The 19,448-nt window shown below is 38.3% G+C and overlaps 1 protein-coding gene across 1 annotated transcript in view; it reads right to left on the reverse strand.

Annotated features, from left to right (window-relative positions):
* Window positions 1-19,448, reverse strand: part of ARHGAP32 (Rho GTPase activating protein 32) — a 137,099-nt gene that overhangs the window by 73,207 nt on the left and 44,444 nt on the right. The window contains exons 6-9 of the mRNA XM_023516767.1: window positions 8,880-9,017; window positions 6,574-6,666; window positions 5,628-5,750; window positions 3,585-3,662 (exon numbers count right to left, since the gene is read on the reverse strand). Of these exons, the coding sequence (XP_023372535.1) occupies window positions 3,585-3,662; window positions 5,628-5,750; window positions 6,574-6,666; window positions 8,880-9,017 (432 nt within the window). The remainder of the gene's footprint in view (window positions 1-3,584; window positions 3,663-5,627; window positions 5,751-6,573; window positions 6,667-8,879; window positions 9,018-19,448) is intronic.

Raw genomic sequence — 19,448 nt, forward strand, 5'->3', positions numbered from 1 at the left:
CCCGCCACAACGCCCGGCTATTTTTTGGTTGCAGCCATTATTGTTGTTTGGCGGGTCCGGGCTGCGGATTCGAACCCGCCACCTTAGATGTACGTGGCTGGCGCCTTAGCCGGTTGAGCTATAGGCGCCGAGCCTCTATATCCAGTTTTAACACATTTCTCAGGTCAATCTGAGGCCAGTGGCTCCCAGATAAAGCTCTGAAAAACACTACACTCAACCAGCGATCCTCAAAGATGCAGGCTGTATGTGTGTGATGCCTTTTACCAAGGCGCTCCGTGCCTCACCCACCATTCCCCCAAATCATCTAAAGACAGGAATATAAATCTGATGATAATGCTAGTTAGTTCTTAAAAAGAAGAAAAAATAAAGCAGAGGCTTTTTTTGACATACATTATATTATGAAACACCTTGGAAAACAAAGATAAAAGATTAAATATGCTCCTTAGGTGACAAATAAAAACACAGATTTCAGAATTTCAAATTACTGTAGTTAATATAATTTCACACTTCCTACTCTCAGAAGTTTAAGAAAAGAAACAGAGTCATGGTATAATTTAAACACATGGATGAACTTATCCTTCTGTTCTCACAGCTAAATTGCGGTCTGAGCTGGGACACTCCATGCAAGAGAACCCAGCGAGATGCAGATCTTCACCAGCCCCCAGCTGACTAGCAGAGCTTACCTACAGCACACACAGATAAAAATACAGAGTCAGTCTCACATCCTACCCCACAACTACTAAAATAGAATTCTGGGGCTTAGTGCCTAGGATTTGGTATTTTTAACATGTTCCCCTGGTGATTCTTGTATGCAGTAAAGTTTGAGAATCAGTGGGAAAGGAAGAGTAAAAAAAATTATTGGTAACCAAATAATGAAGATAGCAGTATAGCATCCTTAGGTATAGTCAATGAATGCTATTCACTGGACCAAATTTGTTAGACTGCTAACACCTATTAGGATGGCTAAACACGTTTTTAAACTGATAATTACTGGAGCCTCCTCCTGGGTTCTCCCCTTGTTACTGTAGGTTCTATTACCCCTCTTTCACTCATCTATCTCTTTTACCTTTTAACAAACTCTGTCCTTTTGCTCAAAAAACAAATAAATAATAAAACTGACAATTATCAAATGTTGGTAAGGATGCCCAACAGCAGACATGCTCATTTGCTGCTGGTAAGAATGAAAACTGGGGCAGCCAGTGTGGAAGGCAGAGTGGTGTTTCTTTCAAGGCTAATGTGCTCTGACTATATGACCCAGTACAAATCCTTGGTATTTCCTCTTGAAAATGCAGGTCCACAAAAAAAAACATAAACACAGATATTTATATAGCAGCTTTATTCATAAATCCAAAAACATGGAAGCAAACAAGATGCCCTTCAGGTCATGAATGGATAAACGAGACATCTGTAGCACTCAATGACAGCCCCCAAAAAGGAGGTGCCAGTCACACAACGGCATGAAGGACCTGAGAAGCACCCTGTTGAGTGAGAGAAGATACTCAGAAAAGGCTGCACGCTGCCCGACTCCGCTGCCCGACTCCGTGTATGTGATGTTTTAGAAAAGGCAAACTATGGACACAGTATAAGACCAGCAGTTACGGGTGGTTCAGGGGAGGGAGGATGACAGATGAACCACAGAAGATTTCTAGGGTGGTAAAACCATTCAGTATGAAACTGTAGTGAGAGATCCACGTCATCACGCACATGTCAAAACCCACAAATCCCACAAACGTACAATACCAAGAGTGAATCCTACTGTAAAAGCAGGCATCAATTAGTAATAGTGTACCACTATCAGTTCATCAATAACACCAATCAGCAAGCCTCCACACTGCTTCAATAGCTGTGGGGTAGGATTTGAGACTATTGGTAGTATGCGGTTCTGGCCCAGGTGTTCCCCAGATCCCTCTTCTAGAACAGTGCTTACTCACTGCTGGAGGTCAACTCAGCTCATCAGCTGGTGAGTGGTGCTGACCTTGTTCAATGGACTACAATAAAAAGCAAGATGTGAATAACAGAAGAAACTGGGAGACGGAGTATTATGCCAAACTGTGAACTATCTGTTTCATCATTCTGCAAATCTAAAACTGCACTAAAAATCACATCAATCAATTATTATTTTTAAATAATAATCAATTTTTAAAAGTTACAACATAGCACCTACACAGCACCAGTTCCTAGCAAAGCATTAAGGACAGGCCTCTGCACTGACACCTGCCCCTGCCATGCCCTGGCAGCACGCCACATGGGGGATAGCAGAATACACAAACCTGAGAGAAGAAAAGTGCTTTGTCTATTGAGGAATTACATTTATGGATCTGCATATATTTAGCCATGGGATAAAACCCACCATGCCATACTGTTTTAAATTATATTATTATTTTTTAAATGAAACACATTTTACAAAAAGCTAATTATTTTTATTTAAAATGTAGTTAAAGCTTACAATATTTATAGTTATCCAGTTTCTAACTGCACAGCATGTGCACTTTACTTATGCAGCATTTTAGTAACATTTTTCTAAGTAGAAGCAAAAAACCACAGGCTATAGACTATGTATTAAGGATACAATTTTACAGCACTTTCAGAAGCTTCTCTATGCACCCATCTATTCTATAGCGGTTAGTGCTAAGTCAGTCTAAAAGATGCCTTCACTAGGTCTCAAACTGCTCTGCTCTACAGCACTCCCTCCCTGTCCCCAGGGCTGTGTTCCAAGATCCCTAGCGGATGCCTAAAATCACGATAATACCAAACCCCACTTAGGCTCAATTTTCTCCTATGCATATATACCTATGATAAAGTTTAATTTATAAATTAGCACAGTATGAGAAAAAAAAATCACTAATAATAAAATAACAAGTAAAATAAGGGTTACTTGAACACAAGCACTCAATCCCTCAACAGCTGATGTGACAACTAACAGGGCCACAAAGTGACTGGGGCAGGCAGAGTCCACCTAAGGGACACACCAGACTCATGTCCTGGGTGACACAATGCAACACTTCATCCTCAGAATGGCATGCAATTCAAAACCTCTCAATCGTTTATTTCTGGAATTTTCCACTTAATGTTTTCAGGCTATGACTTATCTTGAGGTCACTAAAACCTTGGAAAGCAAAACCTCCCATAAGGGAGGGACTACGGTATATGAAAAACAGAAATGAGACTGCTTTATTTCTGCTACTCTCTGCAATTAATACTGTTTACATTAACAATTACAACGCATTTTTGTAGGAAAATATTAATCAAACTGACAATTCTAGAAAGAAAATTTATGTGAATCATGGTTTAAAACCAATGTTAAAAGCAAGGCAGAACCACAGGTGTGATGATCTAAGTGATCAAAAAATCTGAAACTCTATTTACATTTTGGTTACGCTACAATTTAGAGATGAAAGAGATAAAAAAGAAAACCTTAACAGTAACTAGACAAGAGAATCCAAGTCTAATACCATTATCATCTACAATTTTCTATTATTACAGACAAAAAGTCCACTGCCAATGCATCTTAAAAACATAAGTATTACTGAAACATAAAGGAACTGTTGTTTGAACTTCCCCAGACCTAATTTTTTTTTGCCTACCTGAAATCCATGCTTGCCTCTCCACCACGTGCTTAACACTTTAGGGGGCATGTCAATGACAGAAACCATGTCTCCCACCTAAGACAATCAAAACCGTAAATGCTTTTAGTTAAATTTTAAACCAGTAGTTATATCTAGAATTTAAATCTGAACTACAAAACTGTACGTGAAAAAAAGAAATGAGACATGGTTTTATGCTTCAGCTGATAATTTGTAGGAAAACACACCACTTGTTTTTAAAAGTAATTCTTACCATTTGTTAAAGAGTCAGATCTACAAACACTTAAGCAGCACAGAGACTGTAATCCAACCAACTTCAGAAAGCCAGAATCACAGGACAAATCATTTTAATGTAAAATACTGTTACTGCTGACACCGAAAGTAATCAGCTTCACTTATAAAAGTTTTAAATATGTAGAACACTGACAGCTTTTACTAATACTACATTCAGCAGGTGCTTATCATGTGCCAGGTACTACCCTGAACTCCTGACACACCTTAGTCATACAGAAAGGGCAAAAGGTAAGTTTATTTTTGGTTAAGTGTAAAATCTGTTGACAATTACACTTTTTTCAACAGATGGTACAATATAACATTTCCACTAAAGAACTAATTTTCTTCACTGGAAAAGACAAATTAATTTATATAAACTTGTCCCAAATCATATATATACACATATATAGATTATGAATCATTTTAATAATATAGTCAATAAAGGTTATATTTATCAATCAAAATAAGTGCTGGTATTTATGATAAAATATAGTTATGTACTTCAGAGCAATGTTATTAACCTATACTTTATCACTTTAGGAATTTCTCTTTGCTTATTCACAACTGATCTTTCTTTCCTTTTTTTTAGAGACAGAGTCTCACTTTATCACCCTTGGTAGAATGCCGTGGCATCACAGCTCACAGCAACTTCCAACTCCTGGGCTTAGGCGACTCTCTTGCCTCAGCCTCCTGAGTAGCTGGGACCACAGGTGCCCACCACAACACCTGGCTATTTTTTTGTTGCCGTTTGGCCGGGGTTGGGTTTGACCCTGCCACCCTCAGTATAGGGGGCCAGAGCCCTACCCACTGAGCCATAGGCAGCACCCCACAACTGATCCTTTGAGTCATCAAAAAGCAATTTTCACAAAGCAATATTTGGTAATACACAGTATCATTCAAGACCTACATTTCTTTCTCTACAGAACAAAAACGTTTAGTTTAAGAACAGGTCAGATTATTTACAGAAAAAAATTGTATTGTTATTTCTTAAACTGGGTAAGTAGCAGCATTTTTTCTGTGGGGGAAGAAAGTTAATTCCCTTCCTTTTCTATCTATGTTAATTTCACCTTTCATCTATTCTTTTTTTGTTTTTTGGTTTTTTTAGACAGTTTCACTTTGTCACCCTGGCAGAGTGCCATGGCGTCATAGCTCACAGCAACCTTAAACCCTTGGGCTCAAGTGATTCTCTTGCCTCAGCCTCCCCAGTATCTGGGACTGCAGGCGCCCACCACTACACTTGCCTAGTTTTAGAAACAGGGTCTTACTCTTGCTCAGGCTGGTCTTGAACTCTTAAGCTCAAGCAATCCACTTGCCTCAGCCTCTCAGAGTGCTAGGATTACAGGTGTGAGCCACCGCACCCTGCCTCATCTGTTCTTTAACTCTATCTTTCAACAAACTTTTTAAAAAAGTATCATTGACCTTGCTTTCAAGAAACTCACTGAGACAAACAGGAGAATGACCGTGATTAAAATGTGTTAAGTAATAGGTCAGAGGTAAGATGTGAGCACAGTTCAGAATGACACTCAATCCAGGTTTGGGGGATATGTGTTTGCATAAAGTGAGAAGAAAGGATCAAGGATGACTTCCTAGAAGAAATGGGAGATGTTTATGCTCAGTTTTCAAAGATGAGTATAATTATTTAAACAAAAATAGAGGGCATTCCAGGTTGAATGATAAAGGATGATGGAAAAACCTGGTGCTTTTAATTTTTGTTAATTAAAGAAATGATTAAAACAGTTAAAGATGAGGCTGGGCAGGTCGTGTATTTACCTCTAAGGTCAACTCATCAGGGGCTCGAGCAGTGTACCTCTTGATAACATGGGCAGCACCAACAGCAGGAGTGTTGATGGATGATTCCTCATGAACTAAAAGGTGGTTTCCCTTATTATCAATCTGTAACAAAGAAAATGCACCATGAGGTGGTTAAAGACATCAGGCTTACCAGTGTTTCTCTGATCATCTATTAAAGACAATTCAATTTAATTAAGAGAGACAATAACCCAAACCAAACTACCATTTATTAGTAAATGGGTAGTTAACATACGAGCTCTAATCATTGTGCTGTATATATAACATATATGACTTAATTTATCCACATAACTGTAAAAGATACTTATCATCACTGAACAGTGAAGATGCTGATGTTGAAAGATATAATTCACAAGACAGTGAATAAGTCTCCCAAGATCACCTGGCCCATCGTGAAAAGCTAAGCTCGCTCGCACGCCTGCCTCTAGCTCTGCGTTCCCTCTACCTTCCATCCTGTCTTCCCAACTGCTACTGAAAAGAGAAAGTAGTATGACACTATATATGTGAATTAAAAATACTTACTGTATTTAGCAATGTTTCACTCGATGTTTACCTATAAATAGGACCCTTTAAAGGGTTATCTCCTGCTCAAAATAATTAAAGTTATTAAGTCAACTAAAAAAAACTCATTCAGTTTGTTAAAGGCAAACATTAATATACTATACACCAAAATAACAGGTATTGTTGAGATTCATGAAATACATTAGTTTCTTGGATTACCAAAAAGGGGAAGATGTGGGATGAAAAACATTTCCTGTATCATACATCTATCCTCCCCAGAAGATGAGAATATACTCAATTTCTTTGGATGCTGAAAATTTAATAGCTATCAAAATTAATATTAAAATTCTTATGTAGACAATTTAAAATACACTTTCACTAAAGATGAAAATTTAATAGGTTATACCTCCATCCAGGTAAGGGCAGGTCCACAATTGATCTTGTTGCCAGCGATAGCTGAAAGGCGTGACAGGTAAGCCATGAGCATCTGAGTGACCGACTAGAAAGAAGAAGATGCAGTGTAACTCAGAGGAAACACACCACACCGGCTGGCCCTCCAGCATAAAGTGGCTGTTTCTAGGGGGAAACATCTACAGATCTCAGGTGTTGTAACAGTTAGGATTCTTCACAGAGTCTACTGGACTATGGGCACTTACATAGTAACTCAGACCTTCTCTCATACAGAGCTGTATCTTCTAGTACCTTATCTTCAAAGGGTCATTATGGCTTCTAATTGCATCATTTTCCTTATTTTTGTACTGAAAATAGCAGATCCACATTGGGCTTTTCTGCTAGCTTTCCCCTAACACTCTGAAACTCCTTTCCCAAGCCCCACTGGTCATCCATCTGGAGAGCTGTGGCAGAGCACCCAGGCTCCTACACCATGGGACAGCTGACCGGTCTAGGAATTGACCCAATATTAGCTGAACTAATCAAGAGTTAATCCAGGAATTAGGAACTGTGATACACATTCCAGTTCAATCTGGCTGTTCTCTTAACAGGAGATAAAAATCTAGGACCTATGTGTAGTAGCCGTGTCTCGAGCTAACCTGGGGCAGAAACATGAAGCAGACAGGCAAAGATGGGAAGAGATTTCTAGGTTTTCTACAGTGTCAATCAATCTGTGACTTTAAGCCTTTCCTGAGACCCTGAAGCAGGGTCAGTCCCTGCATGACTGATTATGTCCCTCCTCTGTCCTACCTACCTACTGCCTTGGAATTACAGGTTTAAAATGACTTCTCTGTAGAACTTGAGATATGCCTGCACAGTTTTTAAGCATCCATTGTAGCTGAGGAGGGTGCTAACGCCAATATAATTCATGTTCTTTTGAGAAAGTCTGCTTTTTTTCTCTCTGTATGCTTTTAGAATTCTGCTTTGGCATTTTGAAATTTCACTAGACCGTTTCAGGGTGTGTGTCTTATCTCTCACTATTGTCAGCACTGAATGGATCGCTTTCTTTAACCCTAGGGAATATTTTATACTAATTCTTACTCGTTTCCTTGCATACACTCTCTTCTTCCCTAAGTCCCATCAGGAGAAACTTCTTTGAACCCATTCTCCACGACTATCACTGTTCCCTCAGAACTGTTAACTTTCTCTCCATTTCAGGGGTTATATTCTTACAAATGACTTGTCTTGATCCTCCAACTCACTAACTCTCTCTTCACTTCTATAATTCTGTATGTAATCCAGTCATTCAGATTTGCTATCATGAAAATTAATTTAAATAATCAAATTTTAATTTCCAGTCTCTAATTATTTTATAAAAATCTCTTCTCATTTCATGGATGTGACAGCCTCATTTTCCCTCACTCTGAAAGGCCTTTTGTTTGTTTTCCTCAGTTATTTTGTTTATTCACTTTTTGTTTTCACTTTTTTTAGTTTTGGATTTTTAGTTTACTTATCTTTTGCAGTCCTCTTATTTATGTGTTTTAGGCTATTTTTTCTTTCCCCAACAGATCTAAACCCACCTACTTTTAAACATTCCTCACACGTTTTGAATCCCTGATTGTACATTTGTCTGCGAATGCTATAAAGAATTTCTTCTTTTTCAAGTTTTAGATATCTTTTATGTTTTTACTACAAATTTTTAGCAGGCGCCTCCTACCATACACAAATCAAATAGCATGATTGATTTTAATAAGGATTTCTTGATTATCAGTGAAGTCAAATTTATTTCACATTTTTTGCTTCCATATTTTATATCTTCTCTGGAGAATAATTTGTTCATAATATATTGTCTATTAGGATCTGAGGTTCTTTCCCTTATAAAATCATACACGACCTACTTTAGTTATAAACATTTTACTTAGCATTACTAATTTTCTACTTAGGAAACAGTGAAGTCATCTCATAACCAATCCTGAGTGTTTAATATGCAAACACCTTCAAAGTCCTCCCCTTGGCCATCTGGTGACTGTAGTGATACTCATCAGTGAGGTATGCAGCACTTTTCCCAGGATGAGTTCGTGAATTTAACTGTCACACTGCTTATGAAAATAGCTCTGATGGCCATTCCAGTAAAAGACTTCCAACGTTACTTTGAAAGGGAGACTAGGCACCGGCACTGGTGCATAGCTTCCCAAAGGGAGTACCTCAACGGAGACCACGGTGACATGCAGCGATGAGGGGTACAGCCTTTATCCAGGAGGAGTTCCTGAAACGGCGATTACATGTGTACTAAATGTACAAAAAAGGGTATTCAATGCTTACTTCTGGACTGTCCTTCAGGGTATCAGAACGAGGAAGCTCTGAGAGTTGAGAAAATCGTCGGTCATAAATACACAAATGAAGATGTTTATCAAGTACCCGAAAATCTTCATAGCTTCTTTTAACAATCCAACTTTTGCCCTTTTGGTAGGGGAGAGAAAAAAGCACTCTTACAATTCATCTGTACTGGGAAACACTTGTGCATCAGGCCTAAATCTATATATGGGCATTTTACTCATCAGATTTTCTAACAAGAAGTCTCTATTAATTTAACAGTGAACAGCTAAACTTCAAAGCACTCTCATGAGTTATGTTACATTAATGGTTAATCATGGAAGAAGTGAGGTGGATCTCTCCACTGCCCCCTTCCCACTGCTCATCTAAGTCCACTGCTGCTCCTGCACAAGTGTGAGGTGTTTAAGACAGCGCATGACTCTAAATCTACCAAAAAAACATAATGTAACTTCGGGTAGAAGAATATTACCTAAAACTACAGAAAAACAAAATCAGGCTATTGATTAGCTATCATCAACATTTTCTGTGACTGAGACTAGAAATACACTCAAAATCAAAACCACTAAGTCTTCCTCTGTCAGCATTCAGTGTGCATGGACTACCTAGGACCCAGCAGCTCTCTCTGTCTCTCAAGCTTTCTTACCTTCTTTACGTAATCTCTGAGTTCATTTTTTCAATGATCACACTCAGAGTATATTGATTAGATAATATCTTCTAATTTTCTCTGAATCTATTCTCATTCCGTCCTATAGCCCTCAGTAAAGACCATCATTTCTTACTTGGAATATTGCTAATGTGCCTTTCAACTCCTCCCCTCATTATTCCCAACAAAAAACACAAATCTTATTGTCACAGTAAAATAATCTTTCAAAAGCTCCTGCAGTGAGTAATGACAAGTGGATCCTAACTATATGTTATACTGTTGTGCAATTTAATTTTATACAGAAGCTTTCAGCTCATAAAAATCTAGACGGTCTAGGGTAAAAAACCTTCCAAGCAGCCGCCTCAGAATAGAAGGAGGCATTTTTAGTGTATCTTTTCTCCACTTACAGAAGTAGAAACATCAGCTCCCTCTCTTTCAGAGGTTGTGAGAATGACATAAAAGAATAGATATGGCCAAGATTTATAAGAGCACTGGCCTAACCCCTAGTGTAAGAGATGCTAATTCACCAGGTCTGGAATGAGGTTCAGTTAATTCTGATGATCAGCCTGAACTGAGAACCACTAGTTCATTGGATTAGTCCAATATACTTGACTATATAATGGTTCTCATCATCTGGCCCCGGCCTGCATTTCCACCCTGACGTCAGTCACTACTGTCTGTGCCCTCTCTTGGCTTCCGGTTTGAGGAATCACTTGCACTTATTCCATTCATGAGCTGAATGTTCCTTTTCTTGCCTCCCTGATTTTTTAAGTATTGTTCTTTCTGTCACAAAAGGTCTCTTTTTACTCTCTGCCCAAGCCAACTCCTTTTTTCCCCTCAGTTCCTACCACCCAAAGCATTCCTGAAGGACCACAGGGGATTTAAATACTTCTTCCTCTGGCATAGCAAAAAACTAAAATAGAAAAAAAAATTTTTTTAAGGAAGAAAGAAAGAGAGGGTAGAGGAGGGAGGGAAGAAGAGAAAAAAGGAGAAAGAAAAGCCTCTCAGCACATAATTTTTTCTTTTACACTTATACATATTTTTATGCAACACTTAAAACGTTAGAAATATACCCAAAAAATAACTTAAAACATACATATTATCCATTACAGAGATTACACAGATGTTAAAATTTCCTTTGTGCTTCAGAGCTCTGCATTTTTTAAAAGCATCAATCCTTACATATGTAAACCCCATTCCCTTCCAAAAGGAAGGACTAGAGGTAATGTGTTTCATTCAAATGCGTGTATGCGTGTTTTTCTAACTCTACTACATACGCATATCAATAAACAACATATATCATTAATTAAGTTTTCATGGAACATAATTCGCATCCTGGTCTAGAAGAGCTGCTCCAGCCTGTAAGCACAGCACTGAGAGCGCGTCCTGTGGTGCCAGCTACTCCAGAGGCTGAGGCAAGAGGATCCCGTGAGTCCAGGAGTTCAGCCTGGGTGACAAAGCAAGATCCTGTCTCTTTAAACACACCCACCCCCTTTTGGAACTTGCAGCTTCTGCTCAATATTGTGTTGAAATTTATCCACGTTAATGTTCTATAACTGGAGAAGTACACTCTATTGTGGGAACAAAGTCTAGTTTATGTTTTCATTTCCAAACAGAAGGAAAGCAGGTATTTCATATTGGCCTTACTGCACGCTGCGCTGCAAGGAGCATGGGAACATCTGGTCCTGCCATCTGGGAGGCTGTCCACAACAGCACCTGAAAGGGGACTGCCAGGTGTGATGGACGGGTGTCATCAATGGTATTTTGAATTTGCCCAACTGATCTCCAAACCGGTCATTATCAATGTAATCACCTAACAGCAGCGTATGTGATTTCCCCTAAATCCTTGCCAATACTTGACATCATGAGGATTCACAGCACTGCCAACCAGGCAGAGGAAATGGTATCTTCTTTTCATTTGCACTACCTTGATTATCAGTGAAGCTTAGCACTGTTTCACACATTATTGGTTTTTGTATGAATCGCCTGTTCCCACCAAAAGCTCTGTTCATTTTATCCATCATAATGACTTTTACTTACTGATTTATAGAATGTTTTTTGTTTGCTTGCTCCCTAATATACTGGAAAAATCATCTTAAATAATTGATATATATTATCAACACTTTATCCAAGCTTACAGGGTCTTATCAAAAGGAATTAGGTATGTGAAAGAAGAAGGATTAATGTAAATGTCCAATGAAATAATTTCAATTTTCATCTTAACAAGGAGGCCTCACTGCCATTGCCCACAGTATTTTAAGTTTATCTATTCTGTCTTCTCATCTGTTTTAGAAAATTGTGTTTGAATACCTATAGGTATAGCACAACTGTAGCAAACCATATAGCTCAAAGGAAAAGAGAAGTGAGAGTTAAGCTTTGAACTCTCTGCAACGTTGAGAAACACCTATAACAGCTTGGTAATATAACACCTTGGTGATAAGGGCATGGGAGAGGGATTCGGCTCTCCTTAGAGCGTGCCAGATGAGAACATCAGTGCTGGGCAGTCGCCACACCTGTGGTGCAAAGAGCCACAGGACTAGGTCTATAAGTAGCTGCAGGAGAGGTCAGTCTGTAAGGAGCTGCAGGAGAGGTCAGTCTGGGGTCCATTCTCATCTCTCACAGACCCACTCACTCTAACACTTTTGCTCCTCCTGCTCAGAGGGCATCTGCCCGGAGCCCTTCTATGAAGACGGCTAGGATCTGCTCTTCTATTAACACTGTTTCTCTCCCTTGCTTTCTCTCTCTCTCTCCTGTGAAGACAAATTGCCCTTTGGCATCTAAGGGGAGTTAATCCAGAGCAAGGTAGCACAGCGGTTCCCGTCCAGACAGTAACCTAAGCCAGGGTCGGAGACCTGGCTACCAAGGATGGGATAGTAGAAGTCACTGGCACACAACACACTCAAATTTGCCCAAGTCATTACCAGACCAAGACATTTTTCTAAATTTATATTATGGGTATAGATCCTAAAGACATTTAGATTAGCCAACTCCTAGAAGAGAGAAACAGCTAAGATCACAATGTCCTAATTGTGAATCCCACTGGTGTAAGAATTAAATCAAATAAATCACTGTAAAGGACTTAGTAGTACCAGGCAAAAAGAAATAGCTCAATACATCCTACTTATTACTGTTGTTTATAAATCTGGAGAACTTATTCCTACCAGAGGTAAGAAAGAATGTTTGCAAACAAATTCTCAGGATGTTTAGTAAAACAAACAACTGGTCACCAAATGCTCAACAACTCAAACGACAGAATACTGTTATCAATTACTTTTCAGTGCCTCAGGATTTCAATCAGGTTAAAGTTAATACATCTTTATAGGCCAAAGGTTGCATATAGGCTGAATTATCAGCTTCAAATGTGGAGAATAAAATCTCAAAATCACTATTATAATTTTAGAATAATTCACCAAGCTCTGGCAATCTTTTGTCTGCTTTGTTTCCCTGTCCCCTTTCCAAAGAAAATGTAACATTAGGATTCAAGTCTACACCTGTGTAAAAGCATCCCACAGTACTGAAGGTGAAGGCAGACGCCACTCCCCACGTGGTAGGCTCACATTCAGTGCTCCTCTGGAGTAAGTGGTTAAGATCGCTGAAATGCAGTCCTGTGTTTCTCGGTGCCTTGGTGCTTGTAGAACAGCAATACATTCTGATTCTAATCCTTTCTCAGTCCGCATTCTTTATGAAACATAGTGTTCTGATGTTCCTGCAAGGTTACGTTTGTGAGCTGGAATACTGTCTTACACAGAATAGAGCTACCTGAGTGTGAAACAGGGAGGGAAGAAAGAAGGGAAAAAAGGGAGGAGGAAAGCAGTAAGGACAGTGCTGGGCTACCTGCTGGTCACCTGAACTTGGATAAAGTGATTCCTCCACAAAGTTTCTTCATCTGTGAAATGAAGGGGACTGACAGTCCTAGAGGTGACAGAAGATTAAATGGCATAACCAAGGGAAGTGCTTAGCACACTGCAGGGCAATCACTCACTCAATGTTAGCTGCTACTATTAATATTTTTCTGTTACAGCTATCTGGCACAATAATAAGTTTTGCATGCTATAATACAGTGTTTGTATCATCCACAGAGTGTGACAAGCAAATGTCAGCTTGGTTAAATCGTCAACATTCACTAACACAATGACATTGTGACAATGAAGACTTTCACTCTTACAAATTGATTTTGAAAAAGCTATTTAAACTTGCAAATTGATTGATAACAATATTGTAAATAACACATTTGTATTTAAATTTATGTTGCAATGTCTTATACTTCCTCAGCATAAATTCCTAAAAATGTAGTATTAGCAGCAGCTAGGTTAAAAGAGATAGCTCTGTAATATTTTTGCAACTTTTCTATGAGCATAAAATTATTTTAAAATAAAAAATTAAAATACACAAAATTCCTAAAACTGAAAACATTGTACAATTTACATGCTTCGTGGTTTTTCTACCAGTTAAACTTAGTTCCTTTGGCTTTGTCTTAGCAAGTACCCCCTTGCTAAGTAGTGAGAAGCCCTACAAAATAATTGTTGATACAGTTACATTTCACAAGCGGTCATATCTGTCAGGTTTGAAAGTAATCATTGACCTTCTGGTTACTGGACTGGTATGTAAAGAGCTTGGAAGTCACCATTCTATCTTAAAAAGTAAATGCTAAACAAACTTAAAAAAATCTACAGATTTTCTTGGCTCCATCACAAAAGAGGGGATCCAAAGTTCAGAAAACCCAAAATAAAGACTGCAAAGGGGGGGGGGGGCTCACCTGCAGAGAAGCCAAGATAGAAATTACACCTAGAATTCTGTGCCCTGCAAATTATCCTTCAAAAGTGAGAAAAAATAGATTTTGTCAAAACAAAAACTTGAGGAAATTTGTGACCAGAAACTATGCCCATCAGGAAATGTACAAGAAGCTCTTCAGAGAGAAAAGAAACCATATGGATCAGAAGCCCTTATCTATATAAAGGAAGGAAGAATTATCAGAGAAAAGCCCAGGGGAAGGTAAAAGAAAACTTTCATGTTTCTTATAATTATCTTACAGATAACACTGTTCTAAATAATAGCAGCAAGAATATATTCAATTGTATATGCTTGTGTATGTGTGTATGGAGTGCGTGTGTGTATATATACAGTTATATATGTTTATATATGTCAACAATGACATACAATGACAACAATCATACAAAGGATGGGACAAAGGAATTAGAAATACTTTTATTTTAAGATGTTTACGCTGGCCAGGCCCAATGGCTCAGGCTCCCACATCTGGGAGGCTCCTCCTAAGATTCAGAACAAGGCCACGACGTCCCCTTTCATCAGTGCTTTTCAACATAGTACCAGGATTCCCAGCTAATGCAGAAGAAAAGAAAAGGAAATACAAAGGATACGGACTGAGAAGGAGAAATAAAACGCTGTTCACAGATGACAGGATTGTACAACAATCCAAAAGAGCTGATTTTTAAAAACTCTGGGAACTAATAAGCAATTACAGCAAGGCTGTGGATATAAGGTTAATAAACAAAAGTCCATCACTTTCCTATGCACCAGCAGTGAACAGGAGGAACCTGAAATTTAAAACATACTGACATTTGTAATAGCACCCAAAAATGGAATACATAGCTATATAACTAATAAAATATGTACAAAATCTATGAGGAAAACTACAAAATTCTGGTCAAAGATATCAGATGCCTAAATCAAAGGCGAGATGGTCCATGCTCAAGGATAAGAAGATTTCATTTGTCAAAATACCAATTCTTTGCAAGTCGACCTATGCAGCAGTTCTCAACCTGCAGGTTGCGACCAATGAAAATACATCCTACATATCAGATATTTACATTACAATTCATAACAGTAGCAAAATTACAGTTATGAAGAAGCAACAAAAATAATTTTATCGTTGGGGGACACCACAACATGAGGAACTGTATTAAATGGTCACGGCATCAGGAAGGTTGAGAACCACTGACCTACACATTGAATGCAATCTCAATCAAAATCTAAGCAAATTGTTTTGGTGACAACTGATTGTACAGTTTCAATGGAGGAGTACAGGACCAGAAAAGCCAACACAATACTGAAGAGGGAAAATAAATTCTAAAAACTTACACTACTCAACTTCAAGACTTACTATAAAGCTACAATAATCAAGGCAGCATGGTACTGGTGAAAGAACAAACAGATCAATGAAACAGAATAGAGAGGCAAGAATTAGACCCACATGGAGTGAACTGATCTTTGATGAAGGAACAAAGGTAATACAACAGAGAAAAGATACAGCCTTCTCTAAATGGTGCTGGAACAACTGAAAATCCACATGGAAAAAAATAAATCTAATAGATCTTACAATCTTCACAAGAATTAACTCAAAACGAATCACAGACCTAATGTGAAATGTAAAACTTTAAAACTCCTAGATGATAAAGGAGAAAATCTAAGTGACCCTAGTTATAGCAATGGCATTTAAGTTTAACACCAAAGGTACAATCCATGAAAAGACATGATTGTTTAGCTTGACTTTATTAAATTAAAACTTTTTCTCTGCAAAAGGCAATGTCAAGAAACAAGATCATCAGCCACAGACTGAGAGGAAACGTCTGCAAAGGATACATACATGAAGGCTTATCCAAATCCATGGAGAATTCCTAAAACTTAACAGTGAGAAAATAAACAGCTCAATTAAATAATGAACAAAAGATCTGAACAGACACCTCACCAGAGAAGATATACAGATGGCAAACAGCAGAGATTCTCCACATTGTATGTCATGAGGGAATTGCAAATTAAAACAATGAGATACAGCACATATCTATGAGGACGGCCCAAACCCAAAGCCCGGGCAACACCCGTAGGAAGGGATGTGGAGCAGCAGGCACTGTCCCCCACGGCCGCTGGGAAGGAGCACGGACGGCCAGGCTGGAAGGGTGCTTGGAAGCTTCTCATAAAACTGAACACTCTCTTACTGTGTGATCTGCAATCACACTGCTTGGTATGAATTGAAAACACACGTCCACACAGAAACTTCCACGTGGACATTCACCGTGACTTTATTCCTAATTGTAACACCTGGAAGGATCTCAGACAGCCTTTGGTAAATAAATGGATACACTTGAGATGCTTCCAGAAAATGGAATATTATTCAGTGCTAAAAGGAAATGAGCTTTCAACCCACAAAAAGACAGTAAAACACTAAAATGTCTATTACTAAGTGAAAGAAGCCAACCTGAAATGGCTACATTCTGCATGGTTCCAACTATGTGACCTCTTAGGAAAGGCAAAACTACAGAGACAGCAAGAAGATCAGCGGTTGCTGGGGGTGGGGGAAAGCGAAGGATTAACAGGAGATGCACGGGGGATTTTTCTAAAACTATTCTGTGTGACCCCACATTGGTAGTACGTGTCATTACATCCTTGTCCAAACTTATAGAACATAAACTCTCCAAACACTACTGTGAACTCTGCACTCTGGGTGACAGTGCCGTGTTAGGGTAGGTCACCACTTGTGACAGCGCACCCTGCAGTGTGCACGGAACGTGGTCAGCTGGAAATGCTTAGTGTGCCAAGACACGGAACCCATGGGAATTCGCTTGTATTTTCCACTCAATTTTGCTGTGAATCTAAAACTGCTCTGCAAATAGAATTTTATTAATTTGAAAAAAGCAACCATCTTATCTTCCATCTAAGTAGTTTTACTTAAATAAGAATCAACAAAACCAACCATATAAATGCCTTCTGAGCTCCAAAGCTGACGCTGCAGACTGGACTGTCAACTTTTCATGTATTCATGAACTGATTTCTTTCAACTTCTTAAAAACATCCTTATGCCAGAAAAAAGTTTGCTCTTTTATAAAGATTGTCATTTATAAAATTAAAACCTTAATGCACAATTTGAAAATCATCTAAAAGTGTATTAAATTCACTGAGTAAAATTCTAAAACTAGGGAATACCTTATATTTTGAGCAGAAATGAAATAAGAACTTTAAATTTCAAATGTTAAAAATAGAGCCTTAATCATCCAATATCCAAAAAGACTGAATAAAGTAAATATTCTGAGTATTTTAGAAGTTCAATAACTTTGCAAAGGCACAAAACAAAAAAACCCTCTTCCTTATATACATCTGCCTAAATTTTTAATTTGCTGCTAATATTTAATCTTAATAATTACTATTGCCAAGTAATTACTACCATCCAAAGATGAGAAAAAACAATTCTCAAAAAGGCTAAGGAAGAAGAATGAGAGAAAAATATTCCAGTGCATATAGGATCAAATTTCTATGACAAGAATTTGTTGTTCCATCTCTCACCGCTGGGTATTTACTAAGCACCACACAGCACCAAACGCTGCAGAAAGCACCATGGATGCAACAGAGATGAGCTAGTTAACAAGATTCCTGACTTCTCACAGATTATTTCTAGTGAGTAACACAAATACTTTTTAAAAGTAAATGAATACATAAATAAACGACAGTTTTGTACTAGGAATAAATAAGGAAGGACCTATTTCACATTAGAGAAGTCAGGAAAAGCCTTTCTGAAGAGGTGTTAAATGACTTGAGTGCTGAAAACTAAGAAAGTACCAAGCACAGCAAGAGCACAGGGCAAACACAATGACAAGATGATTAAAGTTCAAACCCTTATTGCAAGAAATTACTGAGGCCCTTTGAGGAACTGCTCCAAAGCTGGTGTGACCAACGCCTCAGCGGGAGAGGACTGAGGAGACAGAGCAGACAGACAGGCGGAGACCAGAGTCGCCGCACAGGCCTCACAAGGGTTTGGGTTTAGCTCTACAAACAATGAGAATCCATTCTAGAGTTTTAATAGTAAGAGTACCAAGATTCAGTTCATGTTGTCATCATGCTGGCAGCTCACAGGTTCTAACAGATTGTGGAAAACAAACGTCAGCCCAAACACGAAGTAACACTTGAGCTAGCTTGGTAACAAGAGAGACGGGAAGAAACAGAAACATTGCAGCTCTATCTGCCGTTCCTTCTGAGAAGTCTTTACCCACATGCTTTGAAGTCCCTTTTATCATGGGATTATCTGGAAAAAAACCCCGATGTTATCTATGAATTATCTCTTTAAATGTATGATATTAAGTAAAAAGAGAGAGAAAAAAATAGACCTGCTCTAAATCCCAGCCTGGCCCTAACCTAAGTACACGACTCACTCAGTATCTGCCAGCAGCACTCTGCTCATCTGTGGACTGTGAATAGTAACACTCATATCCACAGAAGCACTGTGAGAATGTGAGCAATCTCCACGCACATTTTGTTTATAAACATATATTCTGTATACGCTAATATAATATTTACCCTCACTTCTGTAGTAACAGCATTTTCTAAATGAACTGAAAAGAGAAGAGACAATTTAATACCAAGGAATACATTTCTTATGGTGGAATTTCAAGCATGAGGATATCAGAGTCCAGGAGATCCTCTGAGGCAGGGAAGCATTCCAGTAAACCAAACATCTTCCCCACTTCTCATGGCATTAAAAAGCCTTCAGATCACTCTAAGTATTTACAAAATACTTAATCTTCAGCAAAAACAAAATACTAAATATTAATGAATTATGGTTAAAATACAAAGTCAGTTAATACATTCTAACATCAACAGGAACCACTAATGTCAACTAAAGCTGACCACGGGGTGATAAATACTAAGTATTTTATTAAGTAACAACTATTCTCATACCAGCAAAACTGTACTTCCGAAAAGATCAAACATGATTTTTCATTAGGGCACATGTTAGAATAAATTCTCAAAGCAACTAGGTTTAAATTTGCCATTTTGAAATCATGGGTTAAGAGCTAATGCTTACTTACTTGCTTAAGAACAAACTAACAGAAGACAGAATTAATACCACTGATGTTAAATTTGCAAATGTTTTGTTTTATGCAGTAGAACTCAATATAATTAGTATC

This window comes from Otolemur garnettii, unplaced genomic scaffold (genome assembly GCF_000181295.1).
Source record: "Otolemur garnettii isolate 467f Iridium unplaced genomic scaffold, OtoGar3 scaffold00097, whole genome shotgun sequence".
Classification (NCBI taxonomy): domain Eukaryota; kingdom Metazoa; phylum Chordata; class Mammalia; order Primates; family Galagidae; genus Otolemur; species Otolemur garnettii.